We start from the raw sequence: 22669 nt of genomic DNA on the forward strand, positions 1-22669 counted from the left end.
AAAGAGAAACAGAACGCAAATGATTAACAATAGGTCTTTTAACAATTGTCTCGATGCCTCCAGAAGCTTCAAGCTTTTAATGTTTTTTTCTCTTGCTCAATTTGCTTCATGAATTAAATAAACGTAACTCAAGGGCAATTTAAATTGCTTGAATTTCATGAACTTCACGTTTTCCTTTCCAGATAAAAAAGGGAAATAAAATCTTCAACAAACCAATAATTCAATACAGATATTTTATATCCCAATGGGATCTCGGTATCTTTCCAACATCAATAAATATTGTTGTTCAATTCGTTCAGCAATCCTGTACCATGAAGCTTCTGACACTTGTCAGAATGTTTCGCACAATGTAGTAACTGGACAAGACAATTTGTCAACATCAACATACAATCGGCCAAAAAGTTTAGAAACGTGGCAAGTGGATTTGCCAATCATAGTTAAATCTTTGAAGAGGGCAAATGCAAAAGCCATCGGCCCCAGCAATTTTTGGACTATACCTCCAAATACCACAAGTTAAATCCCCTAGAAGGTCGGGGAAAGAAATCAGACGTTTGAAAACTGCATAAAAAAAGAAAAATATCAGTGGTAGTTGTACTATGCTACACCACCTAATGCCAAATTATTGATTTCAAGGAATCCCCTGGATCAGGACTTGCATTCAATTCATAATCTAAGCAGATCATCGCCAATATCACTCAAAAGCTTGCATTCACTCTTAAGTAGCCCAACCTGTGCTCCTAGAACATCAACATTCTCAACCATCATCCTCCAACACCTTAAACTCCAAAAAAGAAAAAGAAAATGGCGAATTCCCGATTAGCAAGGTTTGTTACTGAAGTTGCGCCACCACAGATCATCAGTGTCATGAGATGCCGGACGTCGAAAGTGCTGGACACCATCAGTGAAGAGGAGAGAGACTGTAGCAAGTATGAGTATCCTGCTTCCCCAATAAGTCCATCACCATCAACTACCCCTGCTCCTACAACTGTTAGTGCCAATTCTAGGTACTTCGTTAGAAACATAAATAGATCTTTCTCCACGTTGAATAATTGAATGTGTAACCTCGAGTGAAAATAATAAGCCTTAAAGGCACTATCACCATCTCCTGTAGTTAAATTTTCATGTCCTTGTGGGCTGAGTCCCGGAAATTTGTACTTGCACAGTTTCCAGTGAATTTGCTAAGACTGTAATGAAACCATATGTATAATTAGTCGAGTTTAATGAGGATTTTGTAATGTTCTAATGCTTAAGAATACTGTCTTTCAGTCGATTAGTTTCAATGCAGACTAGTCAAAGGAACAAGGAAGATTAAGTAGTGGTGTTTTTGTTTTACGCTACGGATAAACATTAAATCACGCCTGCCATTTAATCTTTCCCAACACAGCTAGCAATTCAAGTAGTTTTTCATAAATTACAAAATGGGACTTTACTCTCTCAGAGAAACTTGATTGTTAATACCAACCTTTTCATTGGACGAGTTCGTATCTTTCCGTTTGCCAACTCTAGAAGACATGATTGTGCTCTTTCTGGATCTTTCTGATTCAACTTTTTCCTTTAGTTTCTCCAGGGCTGTTAATCATTAGGAATCAAAATGAACAAAACATTTAGAAACCATTTACATGAAAAAAAATAAAAGAATATTATTTATTTATTTATGCAACAGCTTCATTGAAAACAACACAGTCCTCCCAACAAATTAATCCTGCCTTCTTTACATTTGGATAATGTGGAAACAGCAATGTAGATTTGATGCACAAAACAAAGGAATTTGCAACAATTCGGTTTTTAAAGTTTTACCTATACCCTTTTCTAACAAAATTATGGGGCCTAACAATTTCAATTGCTTCAGCTAGATAAGGTAGTTTTTACTGAATAATCAAAAGAGATGACGTGTTACCAGAGACGTAAGTAGGCTGGAGCAACTCAATTGAACTGGAAGGTAGGGAATGTACGGGACAAGAATCATTATCAGCCTTCTGAAGTAATTTCTTGAAGCGTCGAACCTGAAACATAAGAACCTAAGAATAAGCAAGTTGGACTACGATATATAGCTCAACTATTCAACATTATCATTTTCAATCAGAAACGAAGAAAGCTCAAACCAAACAGGATTTCACCTTCTAACTAAATTATAAACCAGTAAGTATTTCCTTATGGTTTATGCATTACCATAGCATTGTATAAAGCCCAAGGTAACATAGTATTACTATTTTATTATATGTACATGACAACTACAAAGATGAAATCGTGTTCATTTAACCAAAAAAAATTAACCCAGATGGCAGCCAGAGGACAAAAGTGAAGAAATAAAGCCAATTCATCGCTGATTAAGGCATAGACTTACAGAAGAATTAATTGCAAGCTATGTATGTTAATAATATAATTTAATCATGGAGGCTTGATCATAAAATACCTCATCTTTACTCAGCAATGTGAAACAGCGCCCAGATTGCCCAGCCCTTGCAGTCCGACCAGCTCGATGGATATATGTCTTAATAAACGCAGGCATATCATAATTAATAACATTTCTCACACCCTCAACGTCCATTCCACGAGTCATGGCATCAGAACTAACAAGTACTTGAATCTCCCCTCCCCGGAAAGCATTCAGTGTTTTGCTGCAGAACGTATGTCAATTTAAACACCAGGTAGAGCAATATAATGAACAGCAGAGAGAATGAAAGCAAAACTGTGTTATGCTCAAATATGAACATGTCCAGAGATTAAAATGATAAATGTATGGTACATACAGCAACCCATAAAGTGATGATCTCCATGGGACAAAAATGCTCATCGATGTAAAGTCAGCTAAAGAGTGTCAATTAAAGACAGATTTTCATACACATGTATCAGCATTTTCTAGTAAAAAGAAAACACTCTACGAAACAGACCTGGTCCACATTTAATTGTAGAATAATCTGAAGCAGTATTCTACATTATAACATTATAATTTCTTATGTCGGAAGTTTGTGGCAAAGAAAACAAGTAGGGCTGACTACAAAGTCCATGAACCATAGTCCAAGAAAATAAGAGAAGTCTTAGGCTTCATATTTCACATGCTTCAATTACTTCTGGCAATACTTAAATGGGGAAGAACACACTTAAGCTAAAAAACAATCTTCCTGTGTTACCTTCTCAATGATTGACGTTGAAGCCCCGAATACTCTTTGATCTTGAGTTGCAAGTCATCGAAGAAGTTTAGTAATGTACATAGTCGATGAGTAGACTCCACAGAGGATGTAAAAACAATACACTTTTCTCCTCCTAAGCTTTGAAGTAGGGCAACCAGATATAATGGTTTGAGTTTTGATTCACAAATCTGCGAAGAAACAATTTGAAACTAAAAGGTTGATAAAGAAGTATTAACTATGTAAACAAAGCTTATGAAACATTATCCCCTTTATCATCATTGTTCAAATGTCATGGTATCGGCCATTGACTAAGGTCTAAGAGAAGCCAAGACAAAAAATTTAGTGATCTGGTTTAACATCAGGTAATAGGGAAGGTACGGATAAAAGGCTTAAAAAATTCTATAAGAAAAAGGAAAAGAAAGAGAGAAAATTATATAGACTGAGTTGTGTATCATAACGTTTCTTCACATGGAACAGTAACTTTTTTGATACAACAAGAAGATATAAAAGATATAAATAGAACCAATAATTATAGGATCTATCATTATGGAAATTGACGATGGACATGAAATGAAGCAAACTTAACAGTTGGGAAATATATCTCCTAGTATCCTGTTGTCAACAATCAACAAGTACGATTGTTTAAGATAAATGGCATCCAAATCCCAAGGTCAGTGAAATCCCCTTCTAAGATCAAGGGTGTCCCATTTCTATGGTTAAGCATACACTTTTTCCTTTCTAAACGAGCACCCAAAAATTGATTCAATCCCAGATTAATAATGAGACAAGCCAATTTACCGTCATGTATGATTCTAATTTCTCTGGAAGTTTGTATCTTCTTTTCCCAGTAGTTAAGAATAGAGGGCGATGCAGATCAAGCTGAGCAAGCTTGCCTGGATCCTGTGTAAGCGTTGCAGATAGAACCATCTTTGAGAACCTTGGGTAACATGCACCCTTAAAACCCCTCTCTATACCACTGCATTAATTCAACAGTATCTGCAATCAGGACTACAGTTTTATACCACAGGACATTTTGAGAAAACCAAAATGTGTCAGAGATAAAAATGATTAGGAGGATTAGTAATAACAATTATGTACAATACTTCAAAAGTATAACCATAATTACGAGAAGTTAGAACTTACAATCTCCTTATGGTTTTTAAGGATCCAGCAGAACAAGGAAGTGAAGTGTAGGAAGGAAAGATAATATTCTCATCATCAACATGCGTCAACTGAAGCACAGTAGGTAGCCAAGATTGATATGATTCCCTTAATAACCTATCAGTTTCATCGATAACCTGAAATCACATATCTCATCAACAGATTGTATTGAGACAATAATAGCTCAAATTTTGGTACAAGTTAAAATAATCTTTAAGGTTTCTCCTCACACTGAGATTACTTCAATATTCAGAATAACAATGCACAACAGCATACCAATTCGAGAGGGTGGTGAGCTCTCCATAAAACTGTAGCACATAGGCTAACAATTCAAAATATAACAACATTTTTTATGGGAAACAGAAACCATTTCATTGATGTATGAAATAGATACAAAAGATAGTCCTATCGAAGATAATCACGAAAAACATCTCCATTAAGATTGTAGGGTAGATAAACTATAATTACAAAAAGGAGGTGAGAGATGACTTCAAGATGAAGTAAGACAAGAAGTAGACTCAATAAATAGATAGGAAGTTTTGTTTTGGTGTGCACTGAGCAGGATACAATCAACAATAGAGAAAAATTCACCGAGAAAAGAAATTATGTAGGCTCAATCACCCATCACAGCTATATTGATTTTTAAAAATTAATTTTCATACTAATAAAGAAATATTGATTTAGGCTACAGTTCAATCAGCTTATTTAATAAGAAACACTTGCAGGCTGTGAAACGTATAATTTCTGTAATGAGAACAAATATACATTAAAAGACATTCACCACTTAACACAGTATATCTCTTTTTCAAAAGACATTCACCACTGCATATGGCATCAGCATTAAGCCTCCTCCAATATAAATGTAATTACAAATCTGCGGTTATAACAACACTATGAGTACTTACAAGATAACGTAGATGCTGAAGAGTAAACCCTTTCGTGAAGTTAATATGGTCCATCAATCTTCCCGGTGTTGCCACCAATATGTCCACAGAACTCTGCAGCTGAACCAAAAAATCTTCTGGATCATAACAGATGCCCGCCTCAAGCTTAGGTCTCTTGATGAGACCAGCAATCTCATCTGCTATGGAGGATTGACCCACAGCCAGACCTACAGATAAGCCCACTGCAGGTGCAATCGCAGCAAAAACCTCTTTCACCTTGTTAAAGAGAGCCATGACCCAATAAGAACATGAAGAAAATTTTCTTCTAAAATAAGCACGTATTCATATTAGAATGCTAAGCAGGTGAGAGTCAATCCAAAAACCAGAAAAAGAAGTCTGCTCTCATTTTCATCTTTTATTATTTCATTGTCAAGGTTCTTGGATAGATTTTAGAATGAACCTACATTACACTAAAATAGTGCATCAAACCAATTAACCGGAAACTTGTTACATGAATTTATGCATACAAAAAAAAGTAATGGCAAAAAAAATACCTGCAACGCCAGATCACGAGTAGGCAACACAACTAAAGCACGTAAGCATTTGACTGTACGACTTGAAAGCATTTGCACTATCGGTAGGGCATAAGCTAAAGTTTTCCCACTTCCAGTTGGTGAATTAATACATAGATCTCTCTCAAACGAACCAGGCCCTATCGCCTCTTGCCAAACTGCAAGTTGCACTGGGAACAGTGAAGAGATGCCCATGTTCTGCAAAGCTGCCTTCAATCTAGAAAAGGAAACAAAATGATCATTAGAAAAAAAAAAAAAAAAAAAAAAAAAAAAAANAAAAAAAAAAAAAAAAAAAAAAAAAAAAAAAAAAAAAAAAAAAAAAACGTTAAAAATCGACCCTTGAGGAAGAGATCGATACAAGAATATAAAACTTGATAATCTAAACATATGGAGCATAATCTAAGCAATACAGGAACAAGCGAACATTCAATTGCCGTCGATACAATTCACATATATATATATATATATATATATATATATATTACTATTACGCCTGTGCTCTTTTAAACGTAAACAACATTTTACTACTCGCCAAATCTTCAAAGAGACAACCAACAATAGATTCACTTGCATCCAACGGATTGCTATATATGATGAATATCAAAGAGAAGTAATAGAAGTAAATTTGAAGCCATAGAGCAGATTGAAAGTTCAAATGAGTAGGAAGAAAGAGGAAAGGAAACTGCCTGGGGTCGAGCGAAGGGAGGATCTCAAGAGGGCATTCCTCGAATAGAGAGACATCCACAGGGCTTCGCATCCATGGTAGAACAGGAATGCTCTTTCGCTTCTGCTTCTCCACCATTGTCTCACAAACAAAACAAAGCTTCCGAATCAAAAACCCTGCAGCGCTAGGGTTTTAGACAGAAACAGAACTTCCAACCAGAATGGAGGGAAACCAAGCGGGCTTATATTTTACCACCAAAAAAAATAATAATTTATTCTTAAATTTTTAATTTTATTCTATTATATTTATTCTTCTTTTGGAAAATTTTTATAATGAATTTTTAAATAGATGAGACTTAAAAATTAATTAAAAAAAAAAAAAGTATATATTTAAGAGAAAAAAGAAGATAAGAAGACAAAAGAACTCTGCAATGGTGGATTCCGAACCAGGATCATCACGGAGGTTGTTCGTACAAAACGAGCCCAAGTCATAGATTCATAATACTCGTGGTAGGATGGCGCGTTCACTTTTCAGTATTACACCGCAAAATTTATGGCTGTGCTTCGCCGTCGTCAGATCATAAGGTCTTCAGTGGCGGCGCAGGATGCTTTCTCGGATTCCGAGGCTTCCCAGAAACTGCTCCTGTTGTCGGTGGTTTATTTCTCATCGATCGGATACTCATCCAGTTCTTGTATCCCTTGGAATCTGATCGGCAGGTAAATGACGCTTCGTTTTTGTTTGTTTTTTGGTTGTATGATTGTCGGGGAAGAGGGTGCAGAAATTGTTGATAATTAGACCATGTCTGCTTATTATTACTGCAAATTTTCTCCACAGCTTCTTTGTTTAGGTTAGACTCCACATCGAGTTCTTCTTTTCATCGTCTTCTTTATAGGATTAAAAATTGTCTGAGCACCAAATGGTACTGAAAATAGGTCCATTTTGAGTTCAACGATCGAATATTGTTTGTATGATCTGAAAGTGTTTGCCTAGCTAATATAACTCGAACGATTGTTCATCCTTTTATGAGGACCAAAAAAGTAGCTACATTGAGTCTATTCTCTGTTTCTTCCTCAACTTACAGAGACAACAAGATAATGAACAAACAAATTATATTTCACCTTCAAAATTTACAAACATACAGATACAGACAGTACACGAAGAGGCAATTATACCTGACATTCTATATGCTCATATGCTTTAATCATCCAGAAGAACATGTAGAACTCTTGCAAGCAAATCAGATCTATTGCTATAATCCGTCCAGCCAGGCTTGGACATTTCAGCAATTGATTGTCCTGACCTACCCCTACCCCTTGTAGTTTCAACTTCCAGTAAACTGAACTTTGAAGGTTTGCCTCTGTTATTAAAAGAAGGCATCTTGGGAAATGAAGGCTGTCCATGCTTCCTATGATCATGACACAAAAAATAAGGCTTGATTCATTTTGGTTTTCCTGAATTGATATGATATAGATAGATGATTCAGTGACTGCAAAGAAAATGTTACCTGGAGGATAGTGAAAGCCTTTTCAGCGACATATTTTTGCATGTCTGTTGCTCCTCTTTGCTGCAGCTTGTCTGGGTGGAGGCACAATCTTGCCTTCTGGTAAGCTTTCTTCACCTTTGTACCCTCCATAAGGCTTGCAAGTGGAGTTACATGCCACCCACTTCTGGGCCACAGAATCTGCATAATTTGTAAGCAAAACTATTATGTCAATTTGCATATCAACTTCATGTCATTGCAGCGTTAGAAAAAATGAGAAAAGAAAATCTCTTACATGGTGGAGTGTTGAAAGTAGGAGCCGGATGTTGGTTTCCTTGCCGGATGACCACAACATTATATCTTCATCTATATCCTCCATTTCCATCTGAAATATTCACAACGCAATTACAAATCAAAATCTTCTCCCTTCAAAGGGACTGTGGGCAGTAGTGCCAAGCCTAGATCCATAGAGAAAACCGATTCTGGCATGTTTTGTGTTAGGAATTTAATTGTGTCAAGGCCATGAACCTTTTCGTTCCCAAAGCACAAATTTATTTTAGTTTTCATTAATAGCAGAAGCTTACATCTTTTTCAGACTCTGCCTTTACCCCTTCAGCTGAACACGTTCTTTCTTCTACCTTCAAAAGAAAATATACGTAGAGAACATGTCAAAAACTTGAACTAGTAGCAGACCAAACCAAAATTTTCCTTCATTTTGTAGGGAATGGATTCAGTGATTGAAAATACAGAATAGTGAAAAACGAAACTTGTTTTATGCAGAAACAATTGTTGGATGATCTAGACTGGAAGGAGCTGTTTCTCATATTTTAGATGATCGCAACGATTTCTTCCTATTGTCGTTAGAACGATAAAATTTCGAGAAACAGGAGTTTACCTCTGCATATTGTGTTATGTCATGAACCCCAAACTGTTCACCAGAAATTTCACATGAAACAGAAGGCCCTGCTAGATATTACCAATGAAAATTATTGGTAGATTTCCAATATAGAACAATCGTTAAGTCGAACAAAGAAATGGTGAAAGTACCTTCAGTTTCAACAAATTGTTGACTATCATTCAGCCTTGTGCTCAAATCTGTCTCAGAAGTCTGTGTGTTAAACTTTTCTTTTGCCCATGCAATGACTTCATCAAGTGCAGCTGCTTCGTTTGTTCCCTCTCTGTAATCAGAACCAATTTCAATGACATAAGAGCTCATTACTTCGTCGTCTTCATCTGCCAACACATTTATTTGAATATCATGTTTCCCCTGACACAGTGAAGAGCTTGCAGATGACGGGGAATTAGGTTCTAAATCATCCACTGATATTTTCATGCTCCTGTACGAAGTTGGTTCAATGCTAATAGTTTCCGGTGACGACACCGGCCGAGGGAACCCCGAATAGGAGCTCCTGAAAGTTTCCTTGACTTCACCATCGACGTACTGGTTTTCCATGGTGGAAGAACGGTTGAATGAAAAGAACGACATCCCTTGTTTCTTTTGATGCTCCTCTGGTTTCATCTTTGACGAGTTCCATTTTGTTGGGATATTGATAGGCCTAATACATCAAAACAATCAATGATACCCACAAATCATTAGTTGCTTGTTTTTTACAACAAAACTCAGACCACCCTGTTCTAAAACTGTTCTTGTTCCAAGTGGATTGCCAAGAATACTATAGAGCTTTTCAGAATACTATAGAGCTTTTCAGAATCAAATGCAAATCTCAGCCTCCAGACAAAATAGCAATCAGTTTCAGAAGAACTTTGATACACAAGAAGACGACGTACCCTAAACCCTTATATTTGTCCACAACCCCATAAACCCGCTAAAACCAAGCCACACTGACAGGGAAAACTCGTGATGTATCCCAAAAGTAGTTGAGCAGGAAAACCGATACCGAATAGCCACGTACCTGAGCTTCGCAGCGAAGGAGGATAACACGACGTCGTCTCCGCTTACATGCCGGAAAGGGCTCGCCTCCTCGGAGCTCAACACCGACGACGAGTTGGATTTCGTCTTCCCTTTCAAGTTCTGCCTCGTCTTATCTATCGATCGCCGCTCGTGATCGGATCCGAAAATATCGTTGTAAAACCCCTCGCCTCCTGACGGAATCCTGAATACCGGTAAGCTCCGGCCAGCATTCTTTGCAGACGAGAAGAATTCCGGCGGTCGGAACATTTCTTCGTAGAAGAAATCGAACTGCTTGTGTCCGAGTTCTCCGGATGACTGACGCGAGAGGACACTTCGCGGCGGGCCGCCAAAGACGTCGGAGAAGTCGTCGGGATGGTTCAGAGCTCTGGCACCTTTGGAGAAGGACCGAATCGACGAGCTTTCAGTCGATCGCCTATGAGGGAGGTCCGGCATCCCCATCCTCATCCTCCAAGATTCGTCCATCTACTGGAAAAATCACCGGCAAGAAGGGGAGCTTAGTCGCCGGAATATACTGTGCCAAGAAAGTGTACTAAGCTTATATATATAGAGGAATGAAAAAAGAAAGGAGCTTTATAAAAGGTGATCATTTCCCCCTTCTTTACACAACATTGAGTCTTAATAATTAGTTAAATTTTAGAATTATAATTAAAAAAAAAATACAAAAAAATACATTTCTAGTGGTTCAATAAATAACTATATAATAATATCATTTCACAATTAATATTCAATTATTAGAAAATATCTCTTTCTTAATAACATATATTTTTTTTAACCATATAAACATATTAATATAGATTATTAAATATTTTTTCCACCATTCTTCTTCGTAACTTTTTTTAAATAAAATAATATGCTTTTATTTATGTCTGAACTATTAAAAGTTTTATTTTATCAATATTCTTAATTTCCTATTTGATAACTATTTCTTTCTTTCTTTTTTTGTGTTTTAAAAATTATTTCATAATTTAGAAAAAAAATATTCGAATATTTTTTTTAAAGAAATATGCACAATTTCTTTAAAAAAAACATGACTATCAAATTCGGCCCAAAACATATATATATATATATATGTATGTGGATTTATACATAGTCACGACCTCATACCCCTAATCGTGAAATATTATTTTATCACATTTCATATTTCAATCTCGATCTAAATAAAATATCTTTAGGTAAGCGAGACATTACACAAATACAAAACACAAAAAATGCAACATTTAGCATTATCCATTTAACGTCTATCTTCTTGAATTCTTACATAACTTGTCCCACTTGTATGCCCGTTGGTAAATCATTCATTTCATGTTATGTTATTTCAAAACACATTACACAATTACATAAAAAAAATGCGTTTGATGGTATTGATCTTTCTATATGAATGATAAAAATTTTGAAATTATGGAACGATAACGATTATTTTATTTACTTTTCCTTTTTGAAATTACAAAATATTACTCATATTTTCCGATATTCATGACACCTTTTGTTGGTTCATGAAATATTTTAAAGACAGTTCCATCGTGGCCATTGATAATGATGTTAAAAACAATGACAGTAACCCTAACAACAACATCGATGAGGACAATAACGACAAAGACAACCACACTACAATGTGAAAGAAATGAAATGTTCGAGAGGAAAACGGGAATAAAAACAAATGAAGACATAGCCAATGTCTCATTTGACTATGCCAAATGACAACACCTTCCACCTCCCCTCACTTGCTATTCATCGTGTCAGAAATGAAATCTTTGTGCTTCACAGCTTTAATTCCCTTCGTTTTTTTCCTTATTTCGTAACGAAAATCAAAACCATGTACGTGGATAAACACCAAACCACTTATTTAGGAGATGATATTTTCAATCAATTCGTTAAAACAAGAGTACAGTAATCTTGAGCTACTATTTACCGGGTCGAGATTTTTATATATTCAAACGAACCTAGAAGTAAAACGAATCAAAAAATGAAAAAATGGGATGAATTTAACATGAAGAAGAGGCAAAAAGCTAAAAAAAATTGTGAGGTTGATAAAGTTCGAAGGGAGAAGAAAGATCTTAGGCCACTAAAAATGGAAGAAGAACATGAAAATAAGGAAAGAAACAAGAGAGTTGGGACAGATATGATAGCAACAAAACAACAATACAAAAGTGGGGAGCCATCTGCTTGAGGACACTTCATTTGGTCAGTACCTACTGTCCTTCGAGATACAAACCCAAGACAACCCCAATCTCATGGTGGTTCAAATGGGGTATGTCATGTGGGAATACTTCCAAATTCTTTTGTCATTTAGCCATCAAAACCCGAGCCCGTCAGGTGGGTGGCAAGAGCACCGGACCAGACGGAGCACTCGAAGAAAGGGGGACACATTAAGCAAATACGAGAAGTGTTATTTAATGCACCTGTCACTGTGTTCTTGACATTATCATGATATCGCAATAAAAAAACCATGTTCTAAACTCTTTCAGATATTTAATCAACACAAACATAGCTCAACAATTATGAAGTAAATTCTCATCGTTACTTTTATTCAATTGAAACAAAGCTACGAAATGACAGTTGTATGAAACGATTTCTCATCATTAGTGTTTTCACTAATTTTTGTACACTAAGCATCTAAATCACATGGACAAAAGAGTACAAGTGACTTTATTTCCAACAATAAAATCTTTATACATCTCTATCAATTTTGTACATTATTGGAAGGTTTAAGTCACCACACCAAAAAAAAGTGGTGCAAATAGCTTAATTCTCTTTATAGATTCTTCATTTATAACCTCAAAACCATCTCATTTAATTTTTAATAAACTTTCACGTTACCTTAGTAGATCCACAGGTCGAGTCGAGGCTCTGAGTTCTTTCTTTCTGTGTAGGACGATGCGAACAACCAGACTACAGCTCAATTTTGAATTTTTCCTGCACGAGAGACGAGTCCAGAATTAGTTGAATGCTATCTAAATAAGTCTCTCTATAGCTAACTGGATAAGTTCACTTGAAACACGCCGCCGCTGCAAGTAAACGGAAGAGGAGCACTGCCATCGCTGGAGAAGGAGATTTCTCCGGCGAGGAGAAGTTTACATGGGAAGGGAGCTGGCGGCTGCTGGAGCCCACGAAGCGGAGGGGGAAAATTCTGACGTGGGCCTAGTTTTATTATTGAAGTTAGAACACGTAACATAGGGAAAGAAACTCAAACAATTTGGTTAGATAGTTGTTGAAAAAATATACTAACCATTCACTCAATTCATGAATGAGTATGAAATTTGAAAACCCATCAAGGAAATATAACCAATATCATCACAAATGGTTTGTTTAGAACCATAAAATCATTCCTTATCCCCCACCAATTTGTGTATTATTTGAAGGGTCTAATCATACCGACAAAATAACACAAATAATGTTCGTAGTATAATTTTTTTTCGGTCAATTGTTATCGGTAATTCCATTTTAGCACTCTTAAATGCACCCTAAAATATTTTTTGACTGATCGTAACATCATTTACGAGGAGTCTCGAATGCATCATAAAGTATTTTTGAGTGATTGTAACATCATTTATAAGGAGTTAAACCCTCCACTCAAATAAAGATATCTCTTACGACATTCTAGACTAGAATTACTCACTCGTTTTGTTTTTTTCCTAGATTCTTCTTTTGCAATAAAAGCGAGTATAATTCTATGATAAAAGAGTATGCCTCCAAATAGATTTGTCCATAGGGAAGAATGAACACATTGGTGGGAATATAGGCCAAATAAGTCTCACTTTTATTTCACTAGCTCACTCTTTCTAAGAAATGTAAATAAAAGAAATCGAGTGGATTATGTAGCACCACGGATGATGATTTTTTCTTTCTTTTTATGGTAATAAACATGAAGGTACATAGTCCACAAAATGATTGCAGCTATTTATGGAAGGAATGGACAGAATAGTGAGTTAGCTGGAAGTGAGAAAATGTTAAAAAGTGGCAGGTGAGGCCAAGGGTTCTTGATACCTTCATAGCAGACATCGTGTGCTTTCACACATTCATCTGCTTCAAACTCTCTCTCTTTACAACAAAGCATGATCATTCTTCTCAACCATCTCTTTGAATCTATGCATTAGAGATAACTACAATTACAATTACATGAAGAGTTATATATCACAAAAAATATCTTCAGAACGATTCCACGAAGATCTATTTATCGTTCGTTAGTTACCGAACACTTATAATCCATATTTTCTGTTTCTAAAGAAACTAAGCATCGTAACCTATATTTATATTGTTTTTATTTTTTATTGTCGTCAAATTAAAAACTTCTTGACAAAATAAGCAATGTTTAGATTGAATAAAAAGACGTTCTTACCTATAAAATCCAAAATTTGCTCATTCCAGTGACATGACCTCTAGCAACTTGCCTGACCCAAAATTGCTTCCTGCCGTAGATAAATGAATCTTTAATTTAAAAAAAATACATTATTTGAATATTACACGTTATTCTCATTTTAACATTTATTGATTGAAAGGACTAAAAAACTTAGAGACAAAAAATTGAGAAATAAGGGGGCCTAACTTGTCGCTGTCAAAACAGATTCTCCATGTATAAAAATGGAGGATAGTTTCTTCGCATTATTTCTAAAAAAGCATCTACAGAGTATAAATGTATATGGAGTTTACAAAGCAAAAGGTCTGAACTTTGGATTTTGTGGCTCTCATTTTCACAGCTTTTGCTGTTGAAAAAGTTAAATGTTGTGACATATGATATAGATGTGTGTGGCTGTGTTGCAAACAAGAAAAGAGAACCACATGGTCAATAAAATATTGTAATAAACTAAGAATTGTTTTGGTCCAACAAGCAACCAAGCAGGGCCTTAAATCTCTGATTATCTGGGGTGGTTCTAAGAAATGCAGAGGGAATAGGGAACATGGGTCAATAAAATACTTACCAATTCAAATGGTAATCATGTAGCAAAAGATAATAAATCTTTATTGGCTGTTTGGATGGCCCTCACTGTATAAGACTTTTTAAATTGAAGGGAGCAAATAGAATCAATTGCTTTGCAGAAAATCTTTCTTCTTTTTCAGCTTTTGTGGTGTAAGATGGCCAAGTTTTCAGTGCACTGTACTACCAAGAGCATGTGGGGGAAATATAAGATGTCATAAGCCAAATCAAGCATATAATATTGAAACATGTCTTGATTTTTATATGATAAAAACTAGAAAATGAAAAGAAAAAGAAAACAGAGAGAGGAGAAAAAACCAGGAGAATGTTTCTTTTTATTAAAAAAAAGTTATATAATGAGGTTAAAAAATTGTACATTTAAGGCCCTGATTGGTTAGGAATTACTGGGACTGAAGAGAATGATTTGATTTGACTCTGGTTGGAGAAAAAAGAAGGGGGGAAACTGGCTTCGATTTTTGACATTTGGACTTGACTTGATTTTTTTATAATTTTTTTAAAAAAATTGGATTGACTCTGATTTTGATGCCTTGAATGCCAGAACTTGTCCTTACAGTCCAGTTGTTGAATAACTTAAATTCCCAAGAAAGAAGGGGTGCGGGGACAATACATTAAAAAAAAAAACCCTTGAGGAGATAATAATAGGACTTCTGGCCTACCCATTTGGCAAACATTTGTCACTAGGCTAAGCCTTTTCAAAAGGACATCAAACATGTAACAGAAATAACAAACAGAGTCAATAAAGACATTTTCAGATGTACCTCAACTGATAGACATTCCAGGCGTAGGACATGTCGACTATCATCTTGCACAAGATGAACATGGATTTTGGAACCTCTGCCGAAGAAATCACTCTAGACTTCCATCTTATCCACTGCAATATTGGAACTGCATTCAAGAAAACCAATCAAAAAAAGAAAAAAACTGTCGATCTCAGTTCAGTTTAAAGACGACAGAATTTGTGACAGTTTTATATTCAGACACAAGAATAAAATGTGATTCTGCTACACTTTTGGCTTCAATGGTTTGGAAAAAGTTGGAATTTAACCTCAACTATGTTAAAAGTTAAACTTCCATCTATATAATTTGATAAAATTTCATAAATAGCCCTACTGTTCGAAAGTCATCAATGGATTGAGTATGTGATAATTGTCAAGTACTTCATCCGTCTTTCAACAATATGAATTATTTATGTGGTTTTATCATATCGTATTGACAAAATTCTAACTTTAAAAACTATAAGGACTTTATAATTTTCTTCAAACTATAAAGGCCACGNAAAAAGAACAGTCCAAAAAAGTTTCAGGATTGCAAAGAGTTGGCTAGAATGATCGCAAAGGGTGTTTCAGATAAATTGCAGAGTATAAGCAATAATGAGACCCATACCATTGCCTTGATGACCCATGCTGCTACATATGCTGTTGGGAGTAAGAAATTTGTCTCGTTTGTTGGAGATTGGGATCGCCAGGAGAGTAGGCCATTCTTTCTGTTATTCTTAATATAAAGAAAAGCAAGCCTAGTTACAACGTCTTTCAAGAGTAGATTCTAAGCATACTAAAATAGTAATAATAATAATAACAATCTTTTGTTAAAAAAAAAATGATGATGAAGTGATATAATATAAGATCAAACCTCTGATCTACTTCTATGAAGATCCCCAATTGCTACAGTCTAACTTTTCTTCATCCTTTTACTTTTAAAAAAAAAGGAGATGCGTTTCATAAGTATATTGAAAGGCTAAATGCAAAAACTGCACTCCCTCATTAGGAGTTTACAAAACAGAGATTCAATAGAAATTAATTGCTAGGAGTAATTGTGTAACATTGAGAAGAAGAAATCCTCAAATCGTATGGACTTGATTTGAGACCTAACTTCCCAAGTTATTCCCTGTCAATGTAAATTTTGATAGTTTCTCTTGAAGAAAAGAATCCAAGAAATGTTCTAACTGCATTAACGCAAAAGATCTTAGCCTTTCCTTAAAAGTTATGTCAACTCAATAATTGCATCACATCATCCTCGGGCAAAAAAAATTGGTACGTCAAGAAAGATTGAAGCAAAGGAGGAAGATTCCCGATATCTTCTTCCTGAATGAGCATAAGAGCGGTAATTGGTCTAGAGATTCTTCTGGTTTTCCACCCAATAGACACCAACAAGGCAAGAGCCATATGCCGACACTTATTTGTTTCAGTCTCACAACCGTATTGAGCCCTCCATGGCATACCAACCAGCAAAATAAACATTCACCATATAGGATTAGAAGCAAAATGTCCATGATGAATAAATGAACTGAAGGATTTTCTGTTAATGCAGTTTAGCGCCTTAACTTTTCTGTTAATACAGTTTAGCGTCTTAACTCAAGAGCTTAAACCATTAATTTTGGAATTAGAGGGAAAGACAGAAAGTATCTCCAGAGTTATATTCAATCACAATTTTACAAACTTTGTCCTCCAGCTACATACCTTTAAATATTTGTGGAGTACCTGGCTGCCTTTCTTGAACCAAAATTGCGGCCCCATTGGTCATACAGAAAAGGAAAGCTCCCCATCCATCACCAATAATCTCCTGGCCCCCAATCAACATTAGGGGTCCTTCAAAAGAGCACTCCAGTACCCAACCTAGCATTTAGAGGTAGAAACAAGTCATTGAAAAAGAAGTCCCACGGCAGTTAACGTTTAAGCTATGCATAGGCCTGTACATATAGCAGTCAATGTCGCAACAGCAGGTAGTTATAGCATTAATGATTTTTTTCCCTTCTTAGATTTGAATTATCAAGAGCAATTGTATCAAAAGACAAACTCGATCCTATTGGACCAACCACTTTATTCAGGGCAGATGTGGGCAGTGGGTCACAAGGACCCAGAGAAGGGCCAAAAAAATGGAACAGCTTAAGGTCTCTTTCCAGCCTGTAGCAGCAGCAATGAAGGAGAAACAGTACAGGCTTCAAATTGCGAATTTGGGGCAAAATTTATCATAAAACAAAGAGAAACAGATAATTTACCCCGGGTACATTCTTACTCAAACCCTATAATGAGCAGCTTGCCATAAGAAATATCATTCATTGCCCTGCCAGCTTTATCCAAGTGGATGTTTTACATGCAATTCCAACCTACATAGACACCCATTCCAGTTTAGCACATTGAAACTTTTGAGGAGGGGGGGCGGAAACTTAAGTCACAGGTTTGTGTATCGTATATTTTGAAAAAAAAAAAAAAACACCCTTGAGTTCCTAAAACTCAACCCCAGTGGCACAAGGAACAAGAAATTGAATGTATGCCAACTATTACACTGACATGATATTGAAACCTTTAAAGCAGCAGGTATCTTCTTTTCGTTCTTTGTTCCTTCGTTGTGTAATTTGCTCATAGGGGTATTTGGATAGACTGGATCGGATCTACTCTTAATAAATTCCGGAAGACTATTACCTAGCTCTGCAGTAATTAGAGCATGGTAAAAACTCACAGGACATCAATGTTCGGTAATAGCTGCTAAGATCTGCACAAACTAAAAAATGTGCGTGTGCAACTAATCTTTGCCATAGAGCCAACCATGGTGATTATAGCACCTGACATCTTCAATCAAAATTACAAGAGAAATACATGATGCGTCCAACAAATCCAAATATTCACTTGTGAGAACATCATGCTAAACAAAATATCATAAAGAACCACCACGAAGCAAATGATAAGAATTCTGAAACCTGGAAGCAGATTTATGCAACTCACAGCACAGAAATATGATGTAAACATGAAGTCAACCAAGATAGATTATTAGAAATCTTAGTCCTGCAAGTGCTTTTGATCTTGAGACAAAACACAACCACGCTCTACAAACCGTAATACAAGCCTATCGGCCTCCTCCAATTTTCCTCCTATAAGAAGTCTCCTGCTTACCTTCTCACATAACAATAAATCAGGAAGTAGATTTCTATTGAACATTTGACAAGAAACTGTATATGTTGACATAGGAATTCCAACACTTAAATAAACATGACAAGTTTTAGCATCAGTTCTTGAAGCCGTCCTCAAACCCTCACCTAAAAGGCTGTCGGCCTCTTTAAGGTATCCAAATTTACAAAGTTTCTCAATAACTAGATTAAATAGGGTTTGAAATCTGCCTTTTGAAATCATGTTCTTCAATAATTTCATCAAATCTTCTACCCTACCCTTTCAACAATACTGGTGGATGACAGGCCTGTATGTAACAGGAGAAGGAACCAACCCTTGCCTCAGCATCTTCATTGAAAGTTCAGTGGCGTCTTCTATACGGCCAGCTTTGCCTAGTGCATCAATTAATGTTGTGTATTTCACAGAACCAGGGTCCTTGTTACAAAAGTACATATCATCCCACAATGACAGTGCAGCTTCCAAATCATCTTTCTGACCAAATCCATGAATGACAGTGGAGAAATTGACTACGTTAACAGCACAACCCTTGTTCATGCACTCCTTGAGTAACTGCTGAGCTTCATGTGGTTGCCCATCCCGGCAAAGAGACTGCGCCAATAAGTTGATTTCAACTAGATTTGGAAAGAAACCTTTTCCAATCACCTCCCTGACAGGCTTCATGCAATTTCCCTTTCAGGCGTAACCCATGAACCACAGTGCTATAAGTGATAGCATTAGGTGGTCTCACTCGTGTTCATCATCACTCTAGCTTCTAATGATTTTCAATTTCGGCATAAACCATTTAGCAATTTTGTAAATGTTATAGCATTAGGTTTGCAGTCATACTATTACATCTGCTGCATCATCTCTTTGTGCTTGATCAAGTTTCTCAATGCGTCAAAACCTGTCAAGGATAGAGGTGCATGTTACAACATCTGGAGCACATCTCTTGAAGAACATTTCACCAACAAGCTCTTTTGCCTTCTTAATCTTTCCTTCCTTGCAATATGCATGAACTATTGCACTATACTCGACCTTGTCAATTTTACATTGCAATTATTCAGCTTCTCTAAGAATCTCTAAAGCCTCATCTCCGTGGTCATGCTTGGAAAGCATCTGGATTAGAGAATTTTAAGTAACATGGCCTGGAAATAAGTCACCATCCACCCTCATTTTCTTCATCAGCTCCCTAATTTCATTTATCCTCTTGTCTCTACAGAGGAATCCCATGAAAGTATAGCAACTAATTTTATCTGGGGAGCATCCCTTAAATAGAATTTGAGCAATCAGTTCCATGGCTTGGTCACCCTGATGCAAGTTACAATAGCCCTTGATCAAACAGTTATAGCTCACAACATTTGGAGCAATGCCAATTAGAACCTACGTTCTGCAAACCTCAATGCCTTCTTTAACTCATTAATATGGATTGCAGTTTTACAAATAGACAAATTATGTTAAACTCCTGCAAGGACACGGATGAATCATGTCTGTACCGCCACAATCTATCTGCCAATAGAACAATATCAAAGCACTTCTTTTGCCATCCTGAGAGAGCAAAACAACACAAACCTGTGGCGGGTTAAGGCTTCTTATTAAATGCCTCAACTCCCCTTCAAACTTCCGATTCCAAGAGGAACTTAGCTGGATCAATTTATAGGCATCTCTCACTAAGGGATATCTAAATACATCTTCACCAGTTTCAACTCTTTTGAAATCATTTCCTTTATCCATGATTTCTATCAGACATATTAGACACCAAAAGATCCCCGTCATTATCAACATCCACATCTTCCTCTTCTTCATTAGTAGACTCTTCAGCCTCCATAACCACCGAACTTAAATTGCCGATCCGTTTCATATTCCTCATCTGGATATCCGCAAACTCGAATCTCCGAAATCCTCCGAATCAGTTTTCTGAAATTCGTCATTTGCATCATCAAACCCGTTACTTCTCCCATCAATATCACTGCAGTAAGTTCTTAATCAACGACTGAAACTCGAATCTCTCCTAGAGGAAAACGATACAAATGCGCCAAGTTCACTCCATTCTATAGGATGGAACAAAAATTATCGAAGCATTTATAGACAATTTCATTCACAAAAAAAGTAGAACTAGCACTACCGTTCTGAAAATTATTTAGATAAGTCAGTTCATGAAGTCCGATTCGCTTTCTTCCAATTCAATAGTAGTAATTGAAAAATGAATAACATACCATTGTGATGGAGGAGAAAACAGTGAAGAAATTGACGAACTAGCGACTGGTTAGATAATCCCGAAGGTGAAAAGTAACCAGTCTGTAGCCGCTCCGTCGACGTTCCTCAACTTCGCGCCAAAACAGGGCGTCCCTGTCGCAAGAGTAAGCAAGTTTGGGATCTAAATTAAGGTAAAATTACAAATACGGATTTGACATAATTTTATTTTTAATTTAGAAAACCTTTTTTTTTTTTTTTTTTTTTAACTCATATGATTTATATATTTTTTTCTTTTTTGAAAACCGAATAATCGTTATTGATATATCATTTTTATTGTATATTAGATAATTATTGATTAAAAAAAATTAAATTAAATGCTAATTATATACCATTTTTTTATTATTGACGTCATAAAAATTAAAATTAAATTAAATGTCAATAATATTATCAATAAAATGGTTAAAATACTCGAGACCGTTGAAATTGGCGGGACTCGAAGAGCATTCATATGACTCGCGCGACGCAGATTCTCCCGGGAAGATCTCGATCATTGGAATTGCGGGCAACGAGGGCAATGGAACTGGATCGGCTCTCATCTTCTTGGGCTCAGGGTTTTCGAATTCGGTCTCTCATTTGATGTGCCTCGCCAGCCTCATGATCCCCCCTCCTTTGCTTCTCTCAGGCACTGACGGTTCTCCCCAAGCTCAACCTGAACTACAGGTGATTTCGTCAGATTTCTCGATCGTAAGTCTAGTTCAAGGCTGTGTTATGATTGTTTAGAGGAATAGGTGTTTCCGCATCTAGATTTGTGGTCATCTCTCTGGAGTATGGAATTTGAACTTCATTGCATCTAGATTTCGCTGCTCCGTTTGTTTTCTTCTTCTTTTTTAAAATGATAGTCTGAGGCAGTAGACTCAACGGGGGATTTCTGATACATTGGCTGAAATTTCTTTAGTTTACTGAGCAATTTAAGTTGTAACTGGATCTAGGTATATGTTCACTGGCGCAGTTGCTTGCAGTTTAATTGACCTCGTTTTGTCCGTTATACGCACATGGCTACGGTTTGCTAAACCAAGTTTTCATATATTTCAGATGCAATGCATCGTTGCTCATTGATATTGCCGAAGCAATGGCGAGAACAATTACATATTGATCGATGTAGGGAAGACGTTTAGGGAGCAAGCACTAAGATAGTTTACACGCCGTAAGGTTACTCAAATGGATTCTGTGAGTCGTTATCTCTTGCTCCTTCTGTTTATATATATAATTTTTTGCAAAATTTTCAAAATAAAAATGCATAGATAAATACGATCAGGACGCTATTTCTTTTTGCCGACCTTTATGGCTTTCAGAAGCAATCTTTGCGTCTTGATTTTTCGATCTACACTTTTAACGTACTTGAACCATTTCTACCTTGCGCCAACACTTGTTTTTTATGAAAATTGATTCTCCTTTTAGTCAATTTTATAAGAACATTTTCTTTGCATAAAGTTGACTCTAACTGTCCTTATGGGTATTTTGCTTTTCCCTTAAAAAAATTTCAGATTATGTTGATTCATGAACATGAGGATTTCGTTATTGGCTTTGATGATATAGGTGTTGTGTGTCACCATCGCACTTTGATGGCAGTGGACTTGCGATTGTGCGGCATTCACTTCTTAGCAACAAGTGAGTTAAGCCTATTTGTTCTCACGTCGCCTACAGCCAAACGACGCATGCTTGAGCCTCTGGTCCCGGTCCAAGAAGAAAGTTCTTAGAAAGCGGGGGCGAGAGATTTCGAAAGAGAGTTTTGAAAGCAAGATTTAAGAAATTGAAATTGGTGTTATATGGGAATGTA

General features: G+C 36.3%; 3 protein-coding genes, 1 long non-coding RNA gene and 1 pseudogene across 7 annotated transcripts; 1 reads left to right on the top strand and 4 right to left on the bottom strand.

Annotated features, from left to right (window-relative positions):
• Positions 1-203: 203 nt before the first annotated feature.
• LOC111781354 (DEAD-box ATP-dependent RNA helicase 1) lies at positions 204-7087 on the bottom strand. Of its 2 annotated transcripts, XM_023661897.1 has the most exons (11): positions 6859-7087; positions 6435-6588; positions 5731-5965; positions 5198-5452; positions 4275-4429; positions 3930-4107; positions 3132-3319; positions 2414-2618; positions 1898-2003; positions 1463-1569; positions 204-1184 (listed from the first exon to the last, which is right to left on the bottom strand). In XM_023661897.1, the coding sequence occupies exons 2-11, from the start codon at positions 6548-6550 to the stop codon at positions 1179-1181; spliced, it is 1551 nt and encodes a 516-aa protein (XP_023517665.1). In that variant the 5' UTR covers positions 6551-6588; positions 6859-7087; the 3' UTR covers positions 204-1178. The 2 variants fall into 2 exon arrangements, with proteins under 2 accessions (XP_023517665.1, XP_023517664.1); XM_023661896.1 differs by lacking the exon at positions 6859-7087 and having other exon boundaries at positions 6435-6663.
• A 321-nt stretch (positions 7088-7408) lies between these two features.
• On the bottom strand, positions 7409-10406 carry LOC111781355. Its single transcript, XM_023661898.1, has 7 exons — positions 9806-10406; positions 8940-9448; positions 8788-8855; positions 8477-8530; positions 8188-8277; positions 7917-8093; positions 7409-7817 (listed from the first exon to the last, which is right to left on the bottom strand). The coding sequence occupies exons 1-7, from the start codon at positions 10285-10287 to the stop codon at positions 7776-7778; spliced, it is 1422 nt and encodes a 473-aa protein (XP_023517666.1). The 5' UTR covers positions 10288-10406; the 3' UTR covers positions 7409-7775.
• A 2059-nt stretch (positions 10407-12465) lies between these two features.
• LOC111781356 lies at positions 12466-18461 on the bottom strand. 2 transcript variants are annotated; one of them, XR_002812971.1, is made up of 6 exons: positions 16388-17065; positions 16142-16241; positions 15517-15643; positions 14162-14231; positions 13810-13908; positions 12466-12963 (listed from the first exon to the last, which is right to left on the bottom strand). XR_002812971.1 is itself a non-coding variant. In XM_023661899.1 (5 exons), the coding sequence occupies exons 2-5, from the start codon at positions 17269-17271 to the stop codon at positions 14804-14806; spliced, it is 396 nt and encodes a 131-aa protein (XP_023517667.1). In that variant the 5' UTR covers positions 17272-17861; positions 18046-18461; the 3' UTR covers positions 14463-14803. The 2 variants fall into 2 exon arrangements, 1 of the variants encoding a protein (XP_023517667.1); XM_023661899.1 differs by lacking the exons at positions 12466-12963; positions 13810-13908; positions 14162-14231; positions 16388-17065 and adding exons at positions 14463-14915; positions 17215-17861; positions 18046-18461.
• Positions 18462-18531: 70 nt separating this feature from the next.
• On the bottom strand, positions 18532-20855 carry LOC111781719 (annotated as a pseudogene).
• Positions 20856-21331: 476 nt separating this feature from the next.
• LOC111781357 lies at positions 21332-22668 on the top strand. 2 transcript variants are annotated; one of them, XR_002812973.1, is made up of 3 exons: positions 21332-21576; positions 21925-22059; positions 22429-22668. It is a non-coding gene; the product is annotated as an uncharacterized LOC111781357 (long non-coding RNA). The 2 variants fall into 2 exon arrangements; XR_002812972.1 differs by having other exon boundaries at positions 21332-21552.
• Position 22669: the final 1 nt, after the last annotated feature.

The sequence above is a fragment of the Cucurbita pepo genome, chromosome LG19 (assembly GCF_002806865.2).
Source record: "Cucurbita pepo subsp. pepo cultivar mu-cu-16 chromosome LG19, ASM280686v2, whole genome shotgun sequence".
In the NCBI taxonomy this organism is placed as follows: domain Eukaryota; kingdom Viridiplantae; phylum Streptophyta; class Magnoliopsida; order Cucurbitales; family Cucurbitaceae; genus Cucurbita; species Cucurbita pepo.

Bases quoted from the DNA above. Each gene is read 5' to 3' on its own strand.
- LOC111781354 (XM_023661897.1), bottom strand. From the start codon at position 6,550: ATGGTGGAGAAGCAGAAGCGAAAGAGCATTCCTGTTCTACCATGGATG. The intron at 5,453-5,730 runs GTATTTTTTTTG...CTCTTTAACAAG, and splicing joins CTCGTGATCTGGCGTTGCAG to GTGAAAGAGGTTTTTGCTGC. The intron at 4,430-5,197 runs GTAAGTACTCAT...ATGTGATTTCAG, and splicing joins TTCAGCATCTACGTTATCTT to GTTATCGATGAAACTGATAG.
- LOC111781355 (XM_023661898.1), bottom strand. From the start codon at position 10,287: ATGGACGAATCTTGGAGGATGAGGATGGGGATGCCGGACCTCCCTCAT. The intron at 8,531-8,787 runs GTAAACTCCTGT...TTTCTTTTGAAG, and splicing joins ACATAACACAATATGCAGAG to GTAGAAGAAAGAACGTGTTC. The intron at 8,278-8,476 runs GTAAGCTTCTGC...TGAATATTTCAG, and splicing joins AGGCAGAGTCTGAAAAAGAT to ATGGAAATGGAGGATATAGA.
- LOC111781356 (XM_023661899.1), bottom strand. From the start codon at position 17,271: ATGGGGCCGCAATTTTGGTTCAAGAAAGGCAGCCAGGTACTCCACAAA. The intron at 16,242-17,214 runs GTATGTAGCTGG...TAAGAATAACAG, and splicing joins TACTCCACAAATATTTAAAG to AAAGAATGGCCTACTCTCCT. The intron at 15,644-16,141 runs GTATGGGTCTCA...TCTTGAATGCAG, and splicing joins CATGGGTCATCAAGGCAATG to TTCCAATATTGCAGTGGATA.